Consider the following 17,340-nt stretch of genomic DNA (forward strand, 5'->3'; position numbering starts at 1 on the left):
CACTTTGACGCATGCAGTAATGTGTTATTAAGGACTCATTCAATATTACCGGCCAATTATGTCGGCCGGAATCCTGACAAGTAACCCCCCGATTATGTTTATATCAAGCCACTGGCAAGATGTCTGGAATACATTCAAACCACAAGATTGCCAAGAAGCCAAGTATGGTGGCATTGGATTGTAAAATCCTTATGATTTATGGTTATGGTTTATTAATAGAGTATAACTGGCAAAAGTGGCAAAATTGATACTACTACTGCAACGTCATCAGATGAATTAAAGCACCTTTTAAAGGCGTGAACTACTTTTAGTTTCTGCAACACAAGCAATACGCTCTCGATATAAAAGGGGCTTGGTCCAGAGGATGGAGTCACTTCAGAGGAGTCCGGGCATACATTTGGGGGTGAGTGAAACATCAGCTGTCAGCTGTGCGTTAGAGATGCTCGCCGTCTGGCACTTTGTTCACTTCAGTAGGACTTAAAATGTATAATTGAATGAATGAATTTAATGTAAAATGCATGATAAGTAACAGAAAATATAAGTATTTTAAATATAATTTGACAGCACACAGTATAATACCATTTTTAAATGTTTTGTTTGCTCTGCTATGTAAAATGCGTGTGTTAAAGGGATTCACTTTCAAAAAATACTTTTGGTGATTTCATCGTCTACTCAGACTCATGTGAACATCCCAGACAGTTTTTAAGTTGCTCAATTCAGTATTTAGTTATTTGATATTAACATTAGCTGCCACACCCCCTTCCTATACAAACCCATTGTAACTTCAAACTTAATTTTAACCATGATAGATTCATCGAAAACACCCGTCCTTTTTTCTGGTGACCGATATTGTCCTTCTAATACATGAGGGTGGCGTGTTTGTTTTTCATTTACCGTTTATTTATTTGTAATAATTGTGGGTGTTTTTCTAGAGCGTTCTTTTCATTTACCCCAGCTAAAATTAATCTCAAATATCAAAATACTGAATCGAGCAACTTAAAAACTGTCTGGGGTGCTCACATAAGCCTGAGTAGATGATACAATGACCAAAAGTTTTTTTTTAAAGTAAAATATCCCTTCAAGTGATTTGGCGTTAAAATGAAATTGAACTGAAAATTTAAAATTCTCCCTTAACAATTGTTATTCAGCAATAATTAACATGGATTCATTCATTGGGATGAATATAATATGATTTAGATGTACCAATTTGATGTATATAAATGATAGAATAATAAAATGCATCACTCAGCTCATGTTATAAGTTATCAACATCCGTTTCTACAGACTTAGGGGCTGCACTGACATTCCGCTATTACTGCGTAGAGGGAAAACGTAAGTGTTCATTGTTTTTCTATTAAACCAAAACAATATAAGAATAGTCCTACATAGTCATACAGTTCTCTGCTCAGTCAACGAAGGCATCAACACCGTCCGTTTGTCTGTCAACAGAAAGCCGCCACCATGAGTACCGATGCGGAGATGGCCGCTTACGGCAAGGCTGCCATTTACCTGCGTAAGCCAGAGAGGGAGAGAATCGAGGCTCAAACGAAACCCTTTGACGCCAAGACCGCAGGATACGTGTCCGATGTTAAGGAGCTGTATCTCAAATGTGAGATCGTGTCGAAGGACGGTGCCAAAGTCACCGTGAAAGTGCTCGACACGCAGCTGGTAGGTACAGGGCGGAGGTGGATCTCAAATTCAAATGGTGACACTCGCAGTGAAAGTGACTGCGAGACATTCTAAAGCTTGTGTTCTGGTTTTATTCTAGGAAAGAACTGTAAAGGAGGATGACCTCAACCCTATGAACCCTCCCAAGTATGACAAGATTGAGGACATGGCCATGATGACCCACCTCAGTGAAGCCACTGTGCTGTATAACCTCAAAGAGCGTTACGCAGCATGGATGATCTATGTAAGTACAGTACAGTACAGTACAGTACAGTACAGTACAGTACAGTACAGTACAGTACAGTACAGTACAGTACAGTACAGTACAGTACAGTACAGTACAGTACAGTACAGTACAGTTTGACCTGTAGATAGCAAACAAAGAATACAAATAGAGAATAGAGAGTAGGCCTACTTACTGTACATCATATAGTCAAGTGAAAACCAAACAAAAACAAATGTGTATCCCTGTGTCCCCACACAGCATTGGCATGGCCACAGTGTGTCTCGGTCTTCATGTGGCCAGCCTGCATGTGAGACATCTCAACTATGTGGCATATCACAACATAATTATCTATGACGTATGACTCCAAATGTGGACACAGTTTCAGCCGGATCAGATCTCCATTATGAGACCAAAGCTAATTATTTCAGTGTAACACGTACAGATTTGGCACTGTTCAGTCCAGTGGGTTGCGAGATTAACTCTGGACCCACAGACAAACTAGACAGGCAGACAGACAGGCAGGCAGGCAGGCAGGCAGACAGACAGACAGACAGGCAGGCAGACAGACAGAGCCTCTTACAGAGGGCTAGACTCCTGCAAAGCCACGCAGTATGTTAAGTTCATGATGCTGAAGATAAGTTGATCATTATTTGATGCTACTTGCAGCCTGTCCCTGTATTCCCAGCTCATATGGCATGTTGTTATAACGTTCTCTCTCTTCTCCCCTTCAGACCTACTCTGGCTTGTTCTGTGTGACTGTGAACCCCTACAAGTGGCTCCCAGTGTACGACCAGGAAGTGGTTAATGCCTACAGAGGCAAGAAACGTGTGGAGGCTCCACCCCACATCTTCTCTGTCTCTGACAACGCCTATCAGTTCATGCTTACTGGTACGTACCAGTAACAAATATACATATACTGTAGGCTATAGACTATTATAGTCTTTCACAGGGCGTCTCCGCCAAATCTTCGTGTGTTGGGGAACATTAGCTGAAAATGGAGTAGAGGGAACAAGTAGCCTACAGAGTCAACGGTCAAGTTGACTAAATATTGAGGCTTTAAAACGTTAACTATCCGAAAATACACATTAGCATGAATCCAACCATCTATGAAATCTATGAAAAGTAATTGTATACAATGCTGCATGTAGTGGGGGAGTCAGGGGGACCCTAGCTGCATGCTTCATCTCTCTTATTAGGGGGGGGGGGCCCTTGGCCTGTAAAACATTGAAGACCCCTGCTATAATGATTTCATACAGTATTGTATAGAGGAGAACTAAAAGCACATCTACTTTACCCTTTTACAGATAGGGAGAACCAGTCTGTCTTGATCACGTAAGTTCCTCATCTACTGGTGCATTTAATGAAGACAATTGTAATCTAATAATTAGATTACAATGCAAATTCGATTCTAATTCACTAAGTGCATTTCTCTGACTGTATGCCTTTCTAACCAGCGGTGAGTCCGGTGCTGGGAAGACTGTGAACACCAAGCGTGTCATCCAGTACTTTGCAACAGCAGCTGGTTCAGGATTAAAGAAGGCAGAGTCGACCTCCGGCAAAATGCAGGTATGTGTACAGCTGTTCTTACTTTGAGCAAAATTACAACTTAAATAATTATGAGAGTGATATACTGTAAGAATACTGAACCAATGTAATATTTGATGATATATATATATATATATATATATATATATATATATATATATAGGGGTCACTGGAGGACCAGATTATTGCAGCCAATCCCTTGCTGGAGGCCTATGGCAATGCCAAGACTGTGAGGAATGACAACTCCTCTCGATTTGTAAGTGCAAAAGCAATTTCATGTTATGAGAAAAAGTTCAGGATGTAGAGGGGTGCCACAAATTGCATTGTATCAAACAAATGACTACAAATGTTGCTTATATTAAAACAGGGTAAATTCATCAGAATCCATTTCGGCTCAACGGGTAAACTGGCCAGTGCTGATATTGAGACATGTAAGTATGAAGTTCACAGATGCTACATTATATATCTGCCTTCATTAGAGGATTATATTTTGAGTTATGTACATGACTTATATATTAATATTATTAACAGTGATGTACATTAATGCTTATAGATCTGCTGGAGAAGTCCAGAGTGACCTTCCAGCTTCCTGCTGAGAGAGGATATCATATCTTCTACCAGATGATGACCGGTCACAAACCTGATATTGTTGGTAGGTTCAACCACTGATAATGCAGATGAGGATGCAGATGATTAAGTGGTAACATGAATACAAACTATAACGCTTAACACATGAATTCCTTTTCAGAAATGTGTCTGATCACCACCAACCCCTACGACTTCCCGCTGTGCAGCATGGGTCAGATCGCCGTGCCCAGCATTGACGACAAGGAGGAGTTGATGGCCACTGATGTCAGTACACACATTTTACCTTGATTTTATAGGCATAGCAGTGGAGGCCATTTTCTGGTTCCATCATTACAGACCCCATTCATTTTTTCCCATAGATTTTTTTATTTTTTTATTTTAAGCCTAGATTAAAATAAAGATCCTGGTGAATCATGAGCATAAAACCTTTGTTTCCACTGCTATGCCCTATACTCGGTGTGTGCAGTCAGTTTGCTCTGTAAAATATATGTTCTAAAGTTATGCTTTGCCAATCTTAATGTTTAATCTCTATAGGAGGGGCTAGCGCCCCTAAAAAAGATATACAGCAAATATGACGTAAATTTGTGGCAACACAAACATTAAATGCCATTGACAATGAAGGGAAAATGTACGTCAGATGTACAGTAGACGAGCAAATCAGCTAATCAATCACATACATTCAGTTGTTCATGAGATGATGTATGATGATAAGAGCGCCCCTCACTTCACACGGGTGTGTTTTTTTTATTACAGGATGCTATCGACATCCTGGGCTTCACTGGCGACGAGAAGGTGGGGATCTACAAGTTCACCGGTGCAGTGATGCATCATGGGGTCATGAAGTTCAAGCAGAAGCAGCGTGAGGAACAGGCAGAGCCGGATGGCAATGAGGGTGAGCATGATCTTCAGTCGAGCAACGGTTGTTCTTGTTTGAATAAGATCAGTGGTTCTCAAACAAGTGTACAACAGGTCCATTTTGTTCCATTTGTATACTCTCAGAGTTAGACCTGTAAGGGTCCAATTCGAACCTCATCATGGAACCCTGAGGGTCAATTTGAGAACCACTGGACTAGATTAACACAAAAAAATATTTTTCTTTTCCTCTATTCTATATTAATTCTATTTTTATGACTTATTTTAGTGGCCGACAAGATCTCCTACCTGTTGGGCTTGAACTCTGCAGACATGCTGAAGGCTTACTGCTACCCCAGAGTGAAAGTGGGAAACGAGTATGTGACCAAGGGCCAGACTGTGCCACAGGTGAGATAGATACATTATTTTCTTGTTCTGATCTCATTGTATATTATTATTAACACAACATACCATCAGAACTCTAATCTCTTTGCATGTATTGTCGGAAGTGCAATTAAAAAAAAACACTTCTATTCTGATTGGTCTTTTCTGTAACTGCAGGAACTTGAAATTGTTGTTTACTTTGTACTTTAATAGATGTACTTCTAGTAATTTACATTACTATGAAATGTGATTTCTTTTTCACATGCTTGATGTTGGACAGGACTTCTCTTTTCCTTAAACATTCATTAACAAAAATAAAATATATATATGGATAACTTTACTATTTCTTTAGGTCATGAACTCAGTGGGTGCCTTGGCTAAGTCCATCTATGAGAAGATGTTCTTGTGGATGGTCATTAGAATCAACCAGATGCTGGACACCAAGCAAGCGAGAAACCACTACATTGGTGTGCTGGACATCGCTGGTTTTGAAATCTTTGACGTAAGCGGCATGGACTAGTTTTAGGTGGAAGACTAATTCCTTTTGTCACAATCACTTTAAGACATTACGCTAATCATATTCCCATACACTCACAGTTCAACACCCTAGAGCAGCTGTGCATCAACTTCACCAATGAGAAACTGCAACAGTTCTTCAACCACCATATGTTTGTACTGGAACAAGAAGAGTACAAGAAAGAGGGTATCCCCTGGGAGCTCATTGACTTTGGCATGGACTTGGCTGCCTGCATTGAGCTCATTGAGAAGGTAATTAATAATACATCATGTCGTGCTTTAATGAAAACATTAAAGCAAAGAACATTCTATTAAGGTTTATTTGATTTTTGGGGGTGATTTTTCCTTTATCTCCTCTCTTACAAAGCCCATGGGAATCTTCTCCATCCTCGAAGAGGAGTGCATGTTCCCCAAGGCTTCGGACACCACCTTCAAGAACAAGCTGTACGACCAGCACCTCGGGAAGACCAAGGCCTTTGAGAAGCCCAGACCTGGCAAAGGCAAGGGCGAGGCCCACTTCTCCCTGGTTCACTACGCCGGCACCGTGGACTACAGCATCACAGGGTGGCTTGACAAGAATAAGGATCCTTTGAACGACTCTGTGGTGCAGCTGTACACGAAGTCTTCAGTAAAACTGCTGGGTACTCTGTACCCCCCACCTGAGCCGGAAGGTAAGAACAGTTGACCTGATCCTAATTCTGACACCGTGTTGTGGTATGGGCACATAATATGCATGTTTATAGCAATGGTAAATGGTAAATGGTAAATGGTGCATTTATATAGCGCCTTTATCCAAGGCGCTTTACAGAGATTGTGCATTCACCCATTCACACACACATTCATACACCGATGGCAGCGGAAACCATGCAAGGCACAAACTAGCACATCAGGAGAAATTTGGGGTTCAGTGTCTTGCTCAAGCACACTTCGACAGTAACTCTGGGGGAGCCGGGGTTCAAACTGGCAACCTCACGGTTGCCATCCAGCCACTCTACCCCTGAGCCACCGCCACCGCCGCCGCGCAATGCTTATAGCAATGCTGTTACTTTATTCAGACCAGGACTCTCAGTAGCATGACTCAGCTAGTAGCGTCAGGCATCATATAACCATTAACCGCATACATTGTTAGCTCTATCACAATAAAAGCATAACAGCTAACACCACACCCCCCACCTGAGCCTGAAGGTAATAACAGTTAAACAGCTGGGTACTCTGTATTCCCCACCTGAGCCTGAAGGTAATCTGTGACTGGATATAATGCTTTGGGCCGCATTTTTCAGCTTTATTACACATTATGAAAGTACCCATGCAGGGTTCGAAACCACCGTGGTGTGCATCCAAACACAATTGGGCCTGTGTTTGGGGGGAGGGAAGCCGTGCGGGGAAGGTGACATTTGTCATGTGTGGCGGAACCTGGCAGTATAGGGAGTGTGGACGGGACGGGCCGGGGGGCGGGGGGGTAGGATGAGGGGTCTATGTTTTCCCGGTGGAAGCTCCTCACTGGCATGTGAGTCAATAGGATACAACTTACAGTGACAACACAGAAATGTGTGCGGGGTGGATCCAATTGGCATAATGATTACATTGCGGGGAAAAGGGAAACGTAGCTGGCTACTCACATTTTTGGGAGAAATAAATATATATTTTGTCTCCGCAATAAATATATAAATAATAAATAAGGGGAAACAATCAAATCAACTGACAGATTCAATAAATAATGAATATATACTGAATATGTGAAGAAGGGAGGTATGTTTGTTTGTGAATCATTCTTCTGAAAAACTATTTCTAAGTATCTGAATAAAATACAATATATAGTACCTGCCGAATTTATCAAAATGACGAATCTGCCACATTCTAACAAACGAACAGACAACACAAAGAAGGGAGCTAAGAAGAAGGGCGGTTCCATGCAGACTGTGTCCGCAGCATTCAGGGTAAGAATGAAGCAATAACACTATATTGTCTTGTCATTATATCTTATGTTGGAATTAAATAGTACATTAGCTTTTCATGAATAATATGGCATACGTTGGTTGTATTATGTCTCTATAGGAGAACTTGGGGAAGCTGATGACCAATTTGAGGAGCACTCATCCTCACTTTGTGCGTTGCCTCATTCCCAACGAGTCTAAGACTCCAGGTAAACTCAAAGCTGGAAATGATTGGCAAAGTCATTTAAAGCAACTATTTGTGTCATAATAATCCTGAAACAACCTCTTCGCAGGCCTGATGGAGAACTTCCTGGTCATCCACCAGCTGAGGTGTAACGGTGTGCTGGAGGGGATCCGCATCTGCAGAAAGGGCTTCCCCAGCAGAGTCCCCTATGCTGACTTCAAGCAGAGGTATCATGAATTACTTTGTTTTTCAGCTTTAGGTCCATAACTATTACAGGAGGAGCGCCTGAATGACTGTGAACCCTCACAAAACAGGTACAAAGTACTGAACGCCAGCGCGTGTCCCGATGGCCAGTTCATGGACAACAAGAAGGCGTCCGAGAAGCTGCTTGGGTCCATTGACGTCCCTCGTGATGAGTACAAGTTTGGGCACACCAAGGTAAACACACTGAATCTGAGGTTGTAATATCATAATTATTTAAATAGAAAGGTTGCATGTTTATACGGAATAAACAAAGGAATAAAGTAGGCAATTACTATAGTCCACACTAACAATAATTTCATTATTTAGGTGTTCTTCAAAGCTGGTCTGATAGGCGTTCTTGAGGAGATGCGAGATGAGAAGCTGGCCACTCTGGTCACCATGACCCAGGCTCTTGGCAGGGGTTACGTCATGAGGAAGGAGTTTAAGAAGATGATGGAGAGGAGGTATGGTGAAAACATAACGTTGCAAACAAACAAAAAACGTGACATTAAGTCAAGCACAGACAGTAGAAATCATTTAGGTATGATGCAAGGTATGATTCCGTCGACGGAATGTCAGATATTGTGCACTGTGATTGGCTGCAAAGTGTGTCATTTTGCACCGTGATTGGCTGAGAATTGCGTAATGGGTGTACCACGTGACAGAGGGGATAAAACCATTAAATCAAGTAGGTTTTTACCAATGACGGGACAGAGGAAACCGCTAACAGCCTTGTCAGATAACCCAATATTGAGGAGGCCTTTCCTCAAAATCTGATGATCAAGTGTGCCACAGGCCTTTTAAAGATCAGTAAAAAGGCGGAACAGGTTTATTTGTATTTTTCCTTTGTTTTAATAAAGTTGTTCCGTTACTGCAACTGTTTTTCCACAGAGAAGCCATTTACAGCATCCAGTTCAACGTCCGCTCATTCGTCAATGTGAAACACTGGCCATGGATGAAGCTGTACTACAAGGTCAAGCCTCTTCTGAAGAGTGCAGAGACTGAGAAGGAGTTGGCTGAGATGAAGGATAATTTTGAGAAGATGAAGGTTGACCTGGCTAATGCCCTGGCCAAGAAGAAGGAGCTGGAGCAGAAGTTGGTGGCTCTGGTGCAGGAGAAGAATGATCTGGCGATGGCATCACAATCAGTAAGTATACATTTTCAGGGAGTTTTGTTTAAGGGCTCAGCAGAAAGCTCCAGACATCCCTGTAGTGGCAACATTAACCACTTCCTCCTGGGGAATCACAACTACGAGGTGTTCCAATGCCAGTGTGGAGATATAGTCCCCCAATTTGGTCTGATTTGGTATCCTCCCAATTTGGTATCCTCCCAATGGGACATGCAGGGTAAGGACTTCCCTATAGGGAGACTCCCGGGAAGTATCCATACTAGATATCTGAGCCACTTAATCTGGCTCCTTTCCAAGTGAAGGAGCAGTGTCTCGAATGACCGAACTTCTCACCCTATCTCTAAGAGATAGTCTGGCCATCCATCTGTATCCGCTTGTATCTGCGATATTAAATTGTATCTCTTATATCACTCATCCACAACAAAATACTGACATGTTTCCACCCTTATTTCCTTCATTGATACTCAGGAACAAGATGTTCTGGCTGATGCTGAGGAGAGATGTGAGGGTCTTATTAAAAGTAAGATCCAGATGGAGGCCAGGGTGAAAGAGGTGGCCGAGAGACTGGAGGACGAGGAGGAGATGAACGCTGAGCTGACCGCCAAGAAGAGGAAGCTGGAGGATGAATGCTCGGAGCTGAAGAAGGACATTGATGACCTGGAGCTCACCCTGGCCAAAGTGGAGAAGGAGAAGCACGCCACTGAAAACAAGGTTCAGGATCATACCCTCTAGTGGTCTTATCAAGTTATAGTACAAAAATGTTATATTTATAACAAAGGGGGTCAAGATGTTTTGGCCATTATCACGGGAACAGAAGGTCCAATCTGTTCAGTTTAAAGCGTGTTGGATGTGTGACTCTGAGGACATTAAGGATGCTGCATATTGGCAAAATTGTGCCGCAATTGGCCTGCGGGCCAGACTTTGGACACCTCTTATCTATAAACGGCACATTCTGTTCTGCTTATTCAGGTGAAGAACCTGACCGAGGAGATGGCGTCTCAGGACGACACTATTGCTAAGCTGTCAAAGGAGAAGAAAGCCCTCCAAGAGGCCCATCAGCAGACCCTGGATGACCTGCAGGCAGAGGAGGACAAAGTCAACATTCTGACCAAGGCCAAGGTCAAGCTGGAGCAGCAAGTTGACGATGTGAGTTTCAAGTGAGAAGTGAATCAGATGTTTTGGACACACATTGTACTGAATAAATTAGAAACATGTATTATTTTGCAGCTGGAGGGTTCTCTGGACCAAGAGAAGAAGCTCCGCATGGAACTGGAGAGAGTCAGGAGAAAGCTTGAGGGGGATCTGAAACTGGCCCTGGAATCCCTCATGGATCTGGAGAATGACAAGCTGCAGGCTGACGAGAAGCTAAAGAAGTAATGTTAACAACACCATGCAATAGAATGCAGAGATACCTGTAGAATGACAATAATATATGATGTACTACTGTATAATGCATGTAGAATGACACTAAGATATTATGTACTACCTAATAATACTTCTAGTAGAATGACACTAAGATATGACGTACTGTTGTATTCCACAGGAAGGACTTTGAAGTAAGCCAGCTTCTGAGTAAGATTGAGGATGAACAGTCAATGGAGGCTCAGCTACAGAAGAAGATCAAAGAACTCCAGGTATTTTAATGTTACTTTTTTCATATATATATTTTTAAGTAATAGTAATTTATGATTTTCATATGTCAATATAATATAATTAATTTGAAAGGCTCGTATTGAAGAACTGGAGGAGGAGATCGAGGCAGACCGCGCTGCTCGGGCCAAGGTGGAGAAGCAGAGATCCGACCTCTCCAGGGAACTGGAGGAGATCAGCGAGAGGCTGGAGGAGGCCGGCGGAGCGACCGGCGCTCAGATCGAGATGAACAAGAAGCGTGAGGCTGAGTTCCAGAAGCTGCGTCGTGACCTCGAAGAGTCCACGCTGCAGCACGAAGCCACCGCCGCCGCCCTGCGCAAGAAGCAGGCTGACAGCGTGGCGGAGCTGGGCGAGCAGATCGACAACCTCCAGCGCGTCAAGCAGAAACTGGAGAAGGAGAAGAGCGAGTATAAGATGGAGATCGACGACCTGGCCAGCAACATGGAGGCTGTGGCTAAGGCAAAGGTATGCTTATACATAGTTCTTGAGAAAAATAAGTATTGTTCATTGTCTATTCGAGTCCAAGTGCTCCACACTCCACGTACCTCACACGAGAGGCGCCCCACTTCTTACACCAATGTCGCATTTTGCGCAATGCCCTGAGCTGGGATCGAACCCAGATCGCCAACTCACCATTCCGGCACATAACAGGCAATGCAAAGAGAGGAGCAAGTACAAATGCAGATAAATGTTTGAATGCATTTATAAACAGGCCAGTGTTTTATCATTTACAAAATGCTAAACATAGTAGTACTCCACATTGGTCATTGACAGAAAGTTATAGAATATTATCGAACTACTGTAAACAGGAGCAAATAGAGTTGTAATAAATGATCATTGAATCTGTCCAATGTTAATGAACAGGGAAATCTCGAGAAGATGTGCCGCACCCTTGAGGACCACCTTAGTGAAACCAAGTGCAAGAGTGATGAGACTGTTCGCCAGATACATGACATTGGTGTTCAGAGAGCAAGACTTTTGACAGAAAACGGTAAATGAAATCTACGGTTTTTTTTGTTACCTGACAAAAATACATAATGAGAGATGATGCTTTGCTTCACAATTAACACATTTTAGTAATGGGTATTCAGCAAGATTTACAAATAATATTTTAATTTCTAATTAGGTGAGATGTCTCGTCAACTTGAGGAGAGAGAATCACTTCTCTCACAGCTCACCAGAGGCAAGCAGGCCTTCATCCAACAGCTTGAGGAGTTGAAGAGGATCGTGGAAGAGGAGGTTAAGGTGAGGAGCATTTCAACTTTCAAAAATAAGTCAAGTTTCCTGTTATTCTGTTATTGAAAATTCAGTTGACACTAATTGGACAATTTTCTTTTTACAGGCAAAGAATGCCCTTGCCCATTCTCTGCAATCATCTCGCCATGACTGTGATCTTCTGAGGGAACAGTATGAGGAAGAGCAGGAGGCGAAAGCGGAGCTGCAGCGCGCAATGTCCAAGGCCAACGCTGAGGTGGCTCAGTGGAGGACCAAGTATGAGACCGATGCCATCCAACGCACTGAGGAGCTGGAGGAGGCCAAGTAAGTCATCTTTTTTGTTACACTATCAAGAATCACTATGTATGAAACATAGGGCATAGTAGTGGCGGCCATTTTGTAGTTCCACAGAAAGAAAGCCCATTAATTATTTTGCCATATAGATATTTCCAAATTGTCCACAACATTTTGATTCCATTCAAAACCGATCCAACAGGAAGAAGCTAGCCCAGCGCCTTCAGGATGCTGAGGAGCAAATCGAGGCTGTGAATTCCAAGTGCGGGTCTCTGGAAAAGACCAAAGTGAGACTCCAGGGTGAAGTGGAAGACCTCATGATCGATGTGGAGAGGGGCAACGCTTTAGCTCACAACCTCGACAAGAAACAGAGGAACTTCGATAAGGTGCTTTGACATTCATTATGGTATAATATTAGCCTACATTATAATTATCATATTGGGGGTAATTTACACATTTTCTCACAAATGCTGTGCAGGTCTTGGCAGAATGGAAGCAGAAGTTCGAAGAGGGACAGGCTGAGCTGGAGGGATCTTTGAAAGAGTCTCGTTCTCTCAGCACTGAGCTGTTTAAGGTGAAGAATTCCTACGAGGAGTCTCTGGACCAGGTGGATACCATGAAGCGTGAGAACAAGAACCTACAACGTGAGTTTTCAATACATTATGTTTTTAATAACCTTTGCATTCAATAACCATATCCTTGATCCAAGGATAGTGTTGTTACTGGGTAAAGTAAATTGGTCATCATTTTAAGTAGTTGGTCTCAAAGTTTGTTGTTAATGTGTGTTTAATGTTCAAAAGGATTGCCATGAGCACACTTCCCAGACATTGCTCCTGCTTTGACATATATAGCAATGTTGGGTCTCTAGTTTTCTAGTGTATTATACATTTAGTTAGTTTTCATGTATTAGCTTTTATTGGTCGTGTTATTAGACTTTCCTGTTTTTCCCTTGAGCCTCTTAGTTAGTGGGTAGGGCCTACTGTGTTTATGAATGTTACAGGTCTGTCCCTGTAATTGTCTTGTATTTACTGGCAGAGCTGTGTTACATTATTTTGCCATTTCTCTTGGCCAGTTCACACTTGTAAAAGATACTTTAGTCTCAATGTGTTTTTTTTAACTGGTTAAAGTTTTTTTTTAATTGGTTATTTAGCTCCACCCACTTTATTAAAAACGAATAGTAATATGTACCTAGAATAGTAATACCAACTGATTTAAAGTTTCCTCATTGATTATGTTCAATCTACTGCAGAGGAGATCTCAGACCTGTCTGAACAGATTGGTGAGAGTGGAAAGACCATCCATGAACTGGAAAAGAACAAGAAGCAAGTAGAGTCAGAGAAGTCAGAGATCCAGGCGGCCCTCGAGGAAGCAGAGGTAAAAGCTATAGGTTCCAGACTAAGAATGCCATTGGGCCAATGTAGCCTACTAGATTTGTCGCAATACGTTCTATATTCAAACAGTGGAGCCGCAAAGTCTATTACACTCATAAGCCCATACTACCATTTGATCCCATATTACTTTTTAGGGTACTCTGGAGCACGAGGAGTCCAAGATTCTTCGTATCCAACTGGAGCTCAACCAGATCAAGGGCGAGGTCGACAGAAAGCTGGCAGAGAAGGACGAAGAGATTGAACAGATCAAGAGGAACAGCCAGAGGGTGTTTGACTCCATGCAGAGCACCCTGGACTCTGAGATCAGGAGCAGAAATGATGCCATGAGAATCAAGAAAAAGATGGAGGGAGACCTGAACGAGATGGAGATTCAGCTGAGCCACGCCAACCGCATCGCTGGAGAGGCCCAGAAGCAACTGAGGAACGTCCAGGGACAGCTTAAGGTACAACACATAGTAGTTAGACAATTATTCAAACTGTGGAACTGGTCTGAAGAATGAAGTGGCCACATTCTGGTGTTGCAGGTGTTCCTCATATCATGACCAATTCAAATGTATTCATTACACTGATTACAGGATGCTCAACTGCACCTTGACGAAGCTCTCAGAGCCCAAGACGACCTGAGGGAGCAAGCTGCCATGGTGGAGCGTAGGAACGGCCTCATGATGGCCGAGATCGAGGAGCTGAGGATGGCTCTGGAACAGACGGAGAGGGGCCGCAAAGTGGCCGAGCAAGAACTGGTGGATGTTAGCGAGCGTGCTGGACTGTTGTTCTCTCAGGTAAGAGACAATAAAAACCAAACACTTCAGACTGAAATAAAATAGTTTACATTCATTCAGGCATATTTACATTGTTAAACTGCATCTTTATTTTAGAACACAAGTCTCATTAACACCAAGAAAAAGCTGGAGGTCGACCTCTGCGCGATCCAAGGTGAAGTGGAAGACAGCGTTCAGGAAGCAAGGAATGCAGAGGAGAAGGCAAAGAAAGCCATCACTGATGTAAGTGTTGAATTTCCTCTCCTTATCCAATCTACACAGAAAACCTAGTCATCCATTATGCCAGGCTTACTGTAGTAAATACAAACATGCATTCGTGCATTACAACAAACGTACTTTCCAGGCTGCTATGATGGCGGAGGAGCTGAAGAAGGAGCAGGACACCAGCTCTCACCTGGAGAGGATGAAGAAGAACCTGGAGGTCTCAGTGAAGGACCTGCAGCACCGTCTGGACGAGGCCGAGAACCTGGCCATGAAGGGAGGCAAAAAACAGCTCCAGAAACTGGAGCAGAGGGTAAGATGAAGTTTATACCAACTTGTGGGTAGGCCTATATACAGTCGTCATAGACAAATGAAATCAGAGGAAAGAACTTCATAGTGCCTAATTCAATTCTGAAGGTGCGCGAGCTGGAGGGAGAGGTCGACGCTGAAATGAGACGTGGAGCAGATGCTATTAAAGGTGTCCGCAAATATGAGAGGAGAGTGAAGGAGCTCACGTACCAGGTACCGTATTTCATGTTCACTTCACTGTCATGCCATTCAAATGAATAGATTGCAGGAAAATTTATCAAAACTGATAATTTCACTCTAAATACACTCTGACTCTGTAGTCTGAAGAGGACAAGAAGAATCTTGCCAGGCTTCAGGATCTGGTAGACAAACTGCAGCTGAAGGTGAAGGCCTACAAGAGGCACGCTGAGGACGCGGTAAGAAGAAGTTTGAACACATATCCTCGTGTCTCATTTATTCTTCCGTTTCCCTCTACTTTTATTAATTTCTGTTTGTATACTGGGAAGAAATGTATATAAATGACGCGGGATGTATTAAACAAGTTAAGAAAACAATACTATGGATGAAATGTCAAACATGTATAGAGGGTATGCGCGTGACATCATCATCAAACCAGGAAGTTATGCAGGAACGCCTACTGAGTGGCAAAAAACTACTCTCTGGCCTTGACAGCCCATACATCCACACAGAAAAGTCATATCTGATTGCATTAAACAACATTAAACAATGTTAAACTCAAAGCCTGTTGCTTTGCCACTCGATTTGCCACTCGATGTGCCATTCACTTTAAGCATGCGCATACTCTCTATTGCAAACCTGCAGTAAAGAAAGGGGAAATAAAGAATCATGCTATCCCAATGAGAACATGCCAAGGCTATTTCCCGTGCGCCCATGCAGGACTCTCATTCACACACACACACACCTTACAATTTTCTGCTTATTATTTTGGACAATAATTTCAAGATGCTCTTTTGAAATGTTTAGACTTTGAACCGTCTCCATCATTTTCTAGGAGGAGCAAGCCAACACCCACCTGTCCAAGAGCAGAAAGACTCAGCATGAGCTGGAGGAGGCTGAAGAACGTGCCGACATCGCTGAATCCCAGGTCAACAAGCTCAGAGCTAAGAGTCGTGATGTTGGCAAGGTAAAAGCTATGATGACTAAAACTATTACTACATTTACTGACAATTTCGTCAACAAATAAAAACTAGAATGTTAGGGAGGGACTAGTGGAGCAGAGATCCAGTAGAACTAAAAGACATGACTTTTATGTTTGGTTGCATGCTGAAAAACGTGTCACCCTGTGACGCGTTGTGAACTTGTAGATTGGCTATTTTCAAGTGTAAGATCAGGCATTACGACGCCACCAAGGCCTGTTAAATGAGTACCACAGACGAAAAACAGTCTAAGTCCAAATTTCAGACTGACCCCTCCACGAAAAGGCCTCGTTGTCCTGAACCCTTATCTATCATTTATATATTATGGATCAATAGTGTGGACTTAGACTGTTATTCGTCTGTGGTACTCAAATAATAAAACCAGTCTAACATTAAAACATTTCAGATGACTAAAATATGACTGGAACTAAATCAAGATTTGCTGTCAAAATCAACACTGATACATACATGTGCAATATGAAAGCACATCATGCTGATTAACTGAGATTCAATCTAAGATTTGTGTTGAATATAGTGTAATAATAGTATATTCCTATTTCCACAGGGAAAAGAAGCTGAATAAGTTCTACAATCAAGCCGCTGTGAAGTGTCATAAAATATGACATAAATGCATTCAAAACACAAACAAGTCATAAAATATGACACTGCATTCAATAAATCTTTGCAAGCAATGTGTTTTGTTCTGTTTTCATTATCAGATTGTCAGATTTGTATTCTACATCCAACTCACACTATAGGCTATGTACCGTTTTGTAATACCTTTGCAAAGATACGGTACATCATTTTCAATGTTTTTCACTGAGAATAACATAAATATTAGTATGCAGTAGGTGCAAATTGCAACAGTAAAGCAAGTTTTACTTCATGATGTGGAATACATTATACATTTAAGTGATGCTTCTAAGCAGTAATAATATTGAGCTTAGACATTCAGACTCCCCAAAGAAAATCAACCCCCTTGACCTCACAATGTGCAAACGACAAGACGATGCGACTAGTATACAAGCCATACAACGTCAAGATCCCCTTAAAAAAAGCAATTACATCCATTTAC

General features: G+C 42.3%; 1 protein-coding gene across 1 annotated transcript; it reads left to right on the plus strand.

Annotated features, from left to right (window-relative positions):
• The first annotated feature begins 385 nt into the window (after positions 1-385).
• Positions 386-16,957, plus strand: LOC306927378 (myosin heavy chain, fast skeletal muscle-like). Its single transcript, XM_079507088.1, has 41 exons — positions 386-403; positions 1,285-1,332; positions 1,450-1,668; positions 1,769-1,912; positions 2,626-2,782; positions 3,199-3,226; positions 3,349-3,460; positions 3,603-3,695; positions 3,807-3,870; positions 3,993-4,091; positions 4,188-4,291; positions 4,781-4,919; positions 5,169-5,287; positions 5,616-5,765; positions 5,861-6,031; positions 6,147-6,450; positions 7,652-7,716; positions 7,835-7,922; positions 8,007-8,124; positions 8,212-8,335; positions 8,468-8,604; positions 9,032-9,287; positions 9,738-9,980; positions 10,239-10,415; positions 10,497-10,642; positions 10,813-10,903; positions 10,995-11,384; positions 11,784-11,910; positions 12,046-12,164; positions 12,262-12,458; positions 12,631-12,814; positions 12,907-13,072; positions 13,678-13,802; positions 13,954-14,262; positions 14,395-14,598; positions 14,695-14,820; positions 14,942-15,112; positions 15,217-15,321; positions 15,429-15,524; positions 16,121-16,252; positions 16,831-16,957. Exons 3-41 carry the CDS (start codon positions 1,462-1,464, stop codon positions 16,846-16,848), a joined length of 5,805 nt encoding a protein of 1,934 aa, XP_079363214.1. The 5' UTR covers positions 386-403; positions 1,285-1,332; positions 1,450-1,461; the 3' UTR covers positions 16,849-16,957.
• The last annotated feature ends 383 nt before the right edge of the window (positions 16,958-17,340 follow it).

Source organism: Electrona antarctica, assembly GCF_951216825.1.
Source record: "Electrona antarctica genome assembly, chromosome: 7".
Classification (NCBI taxonomy): domain Eukaryota; kingdom Metazoa; phylum Chordata; class Actinopteri; order Myctophiformes; family Myctophidae; genus Electrona; species Electrona antarctica.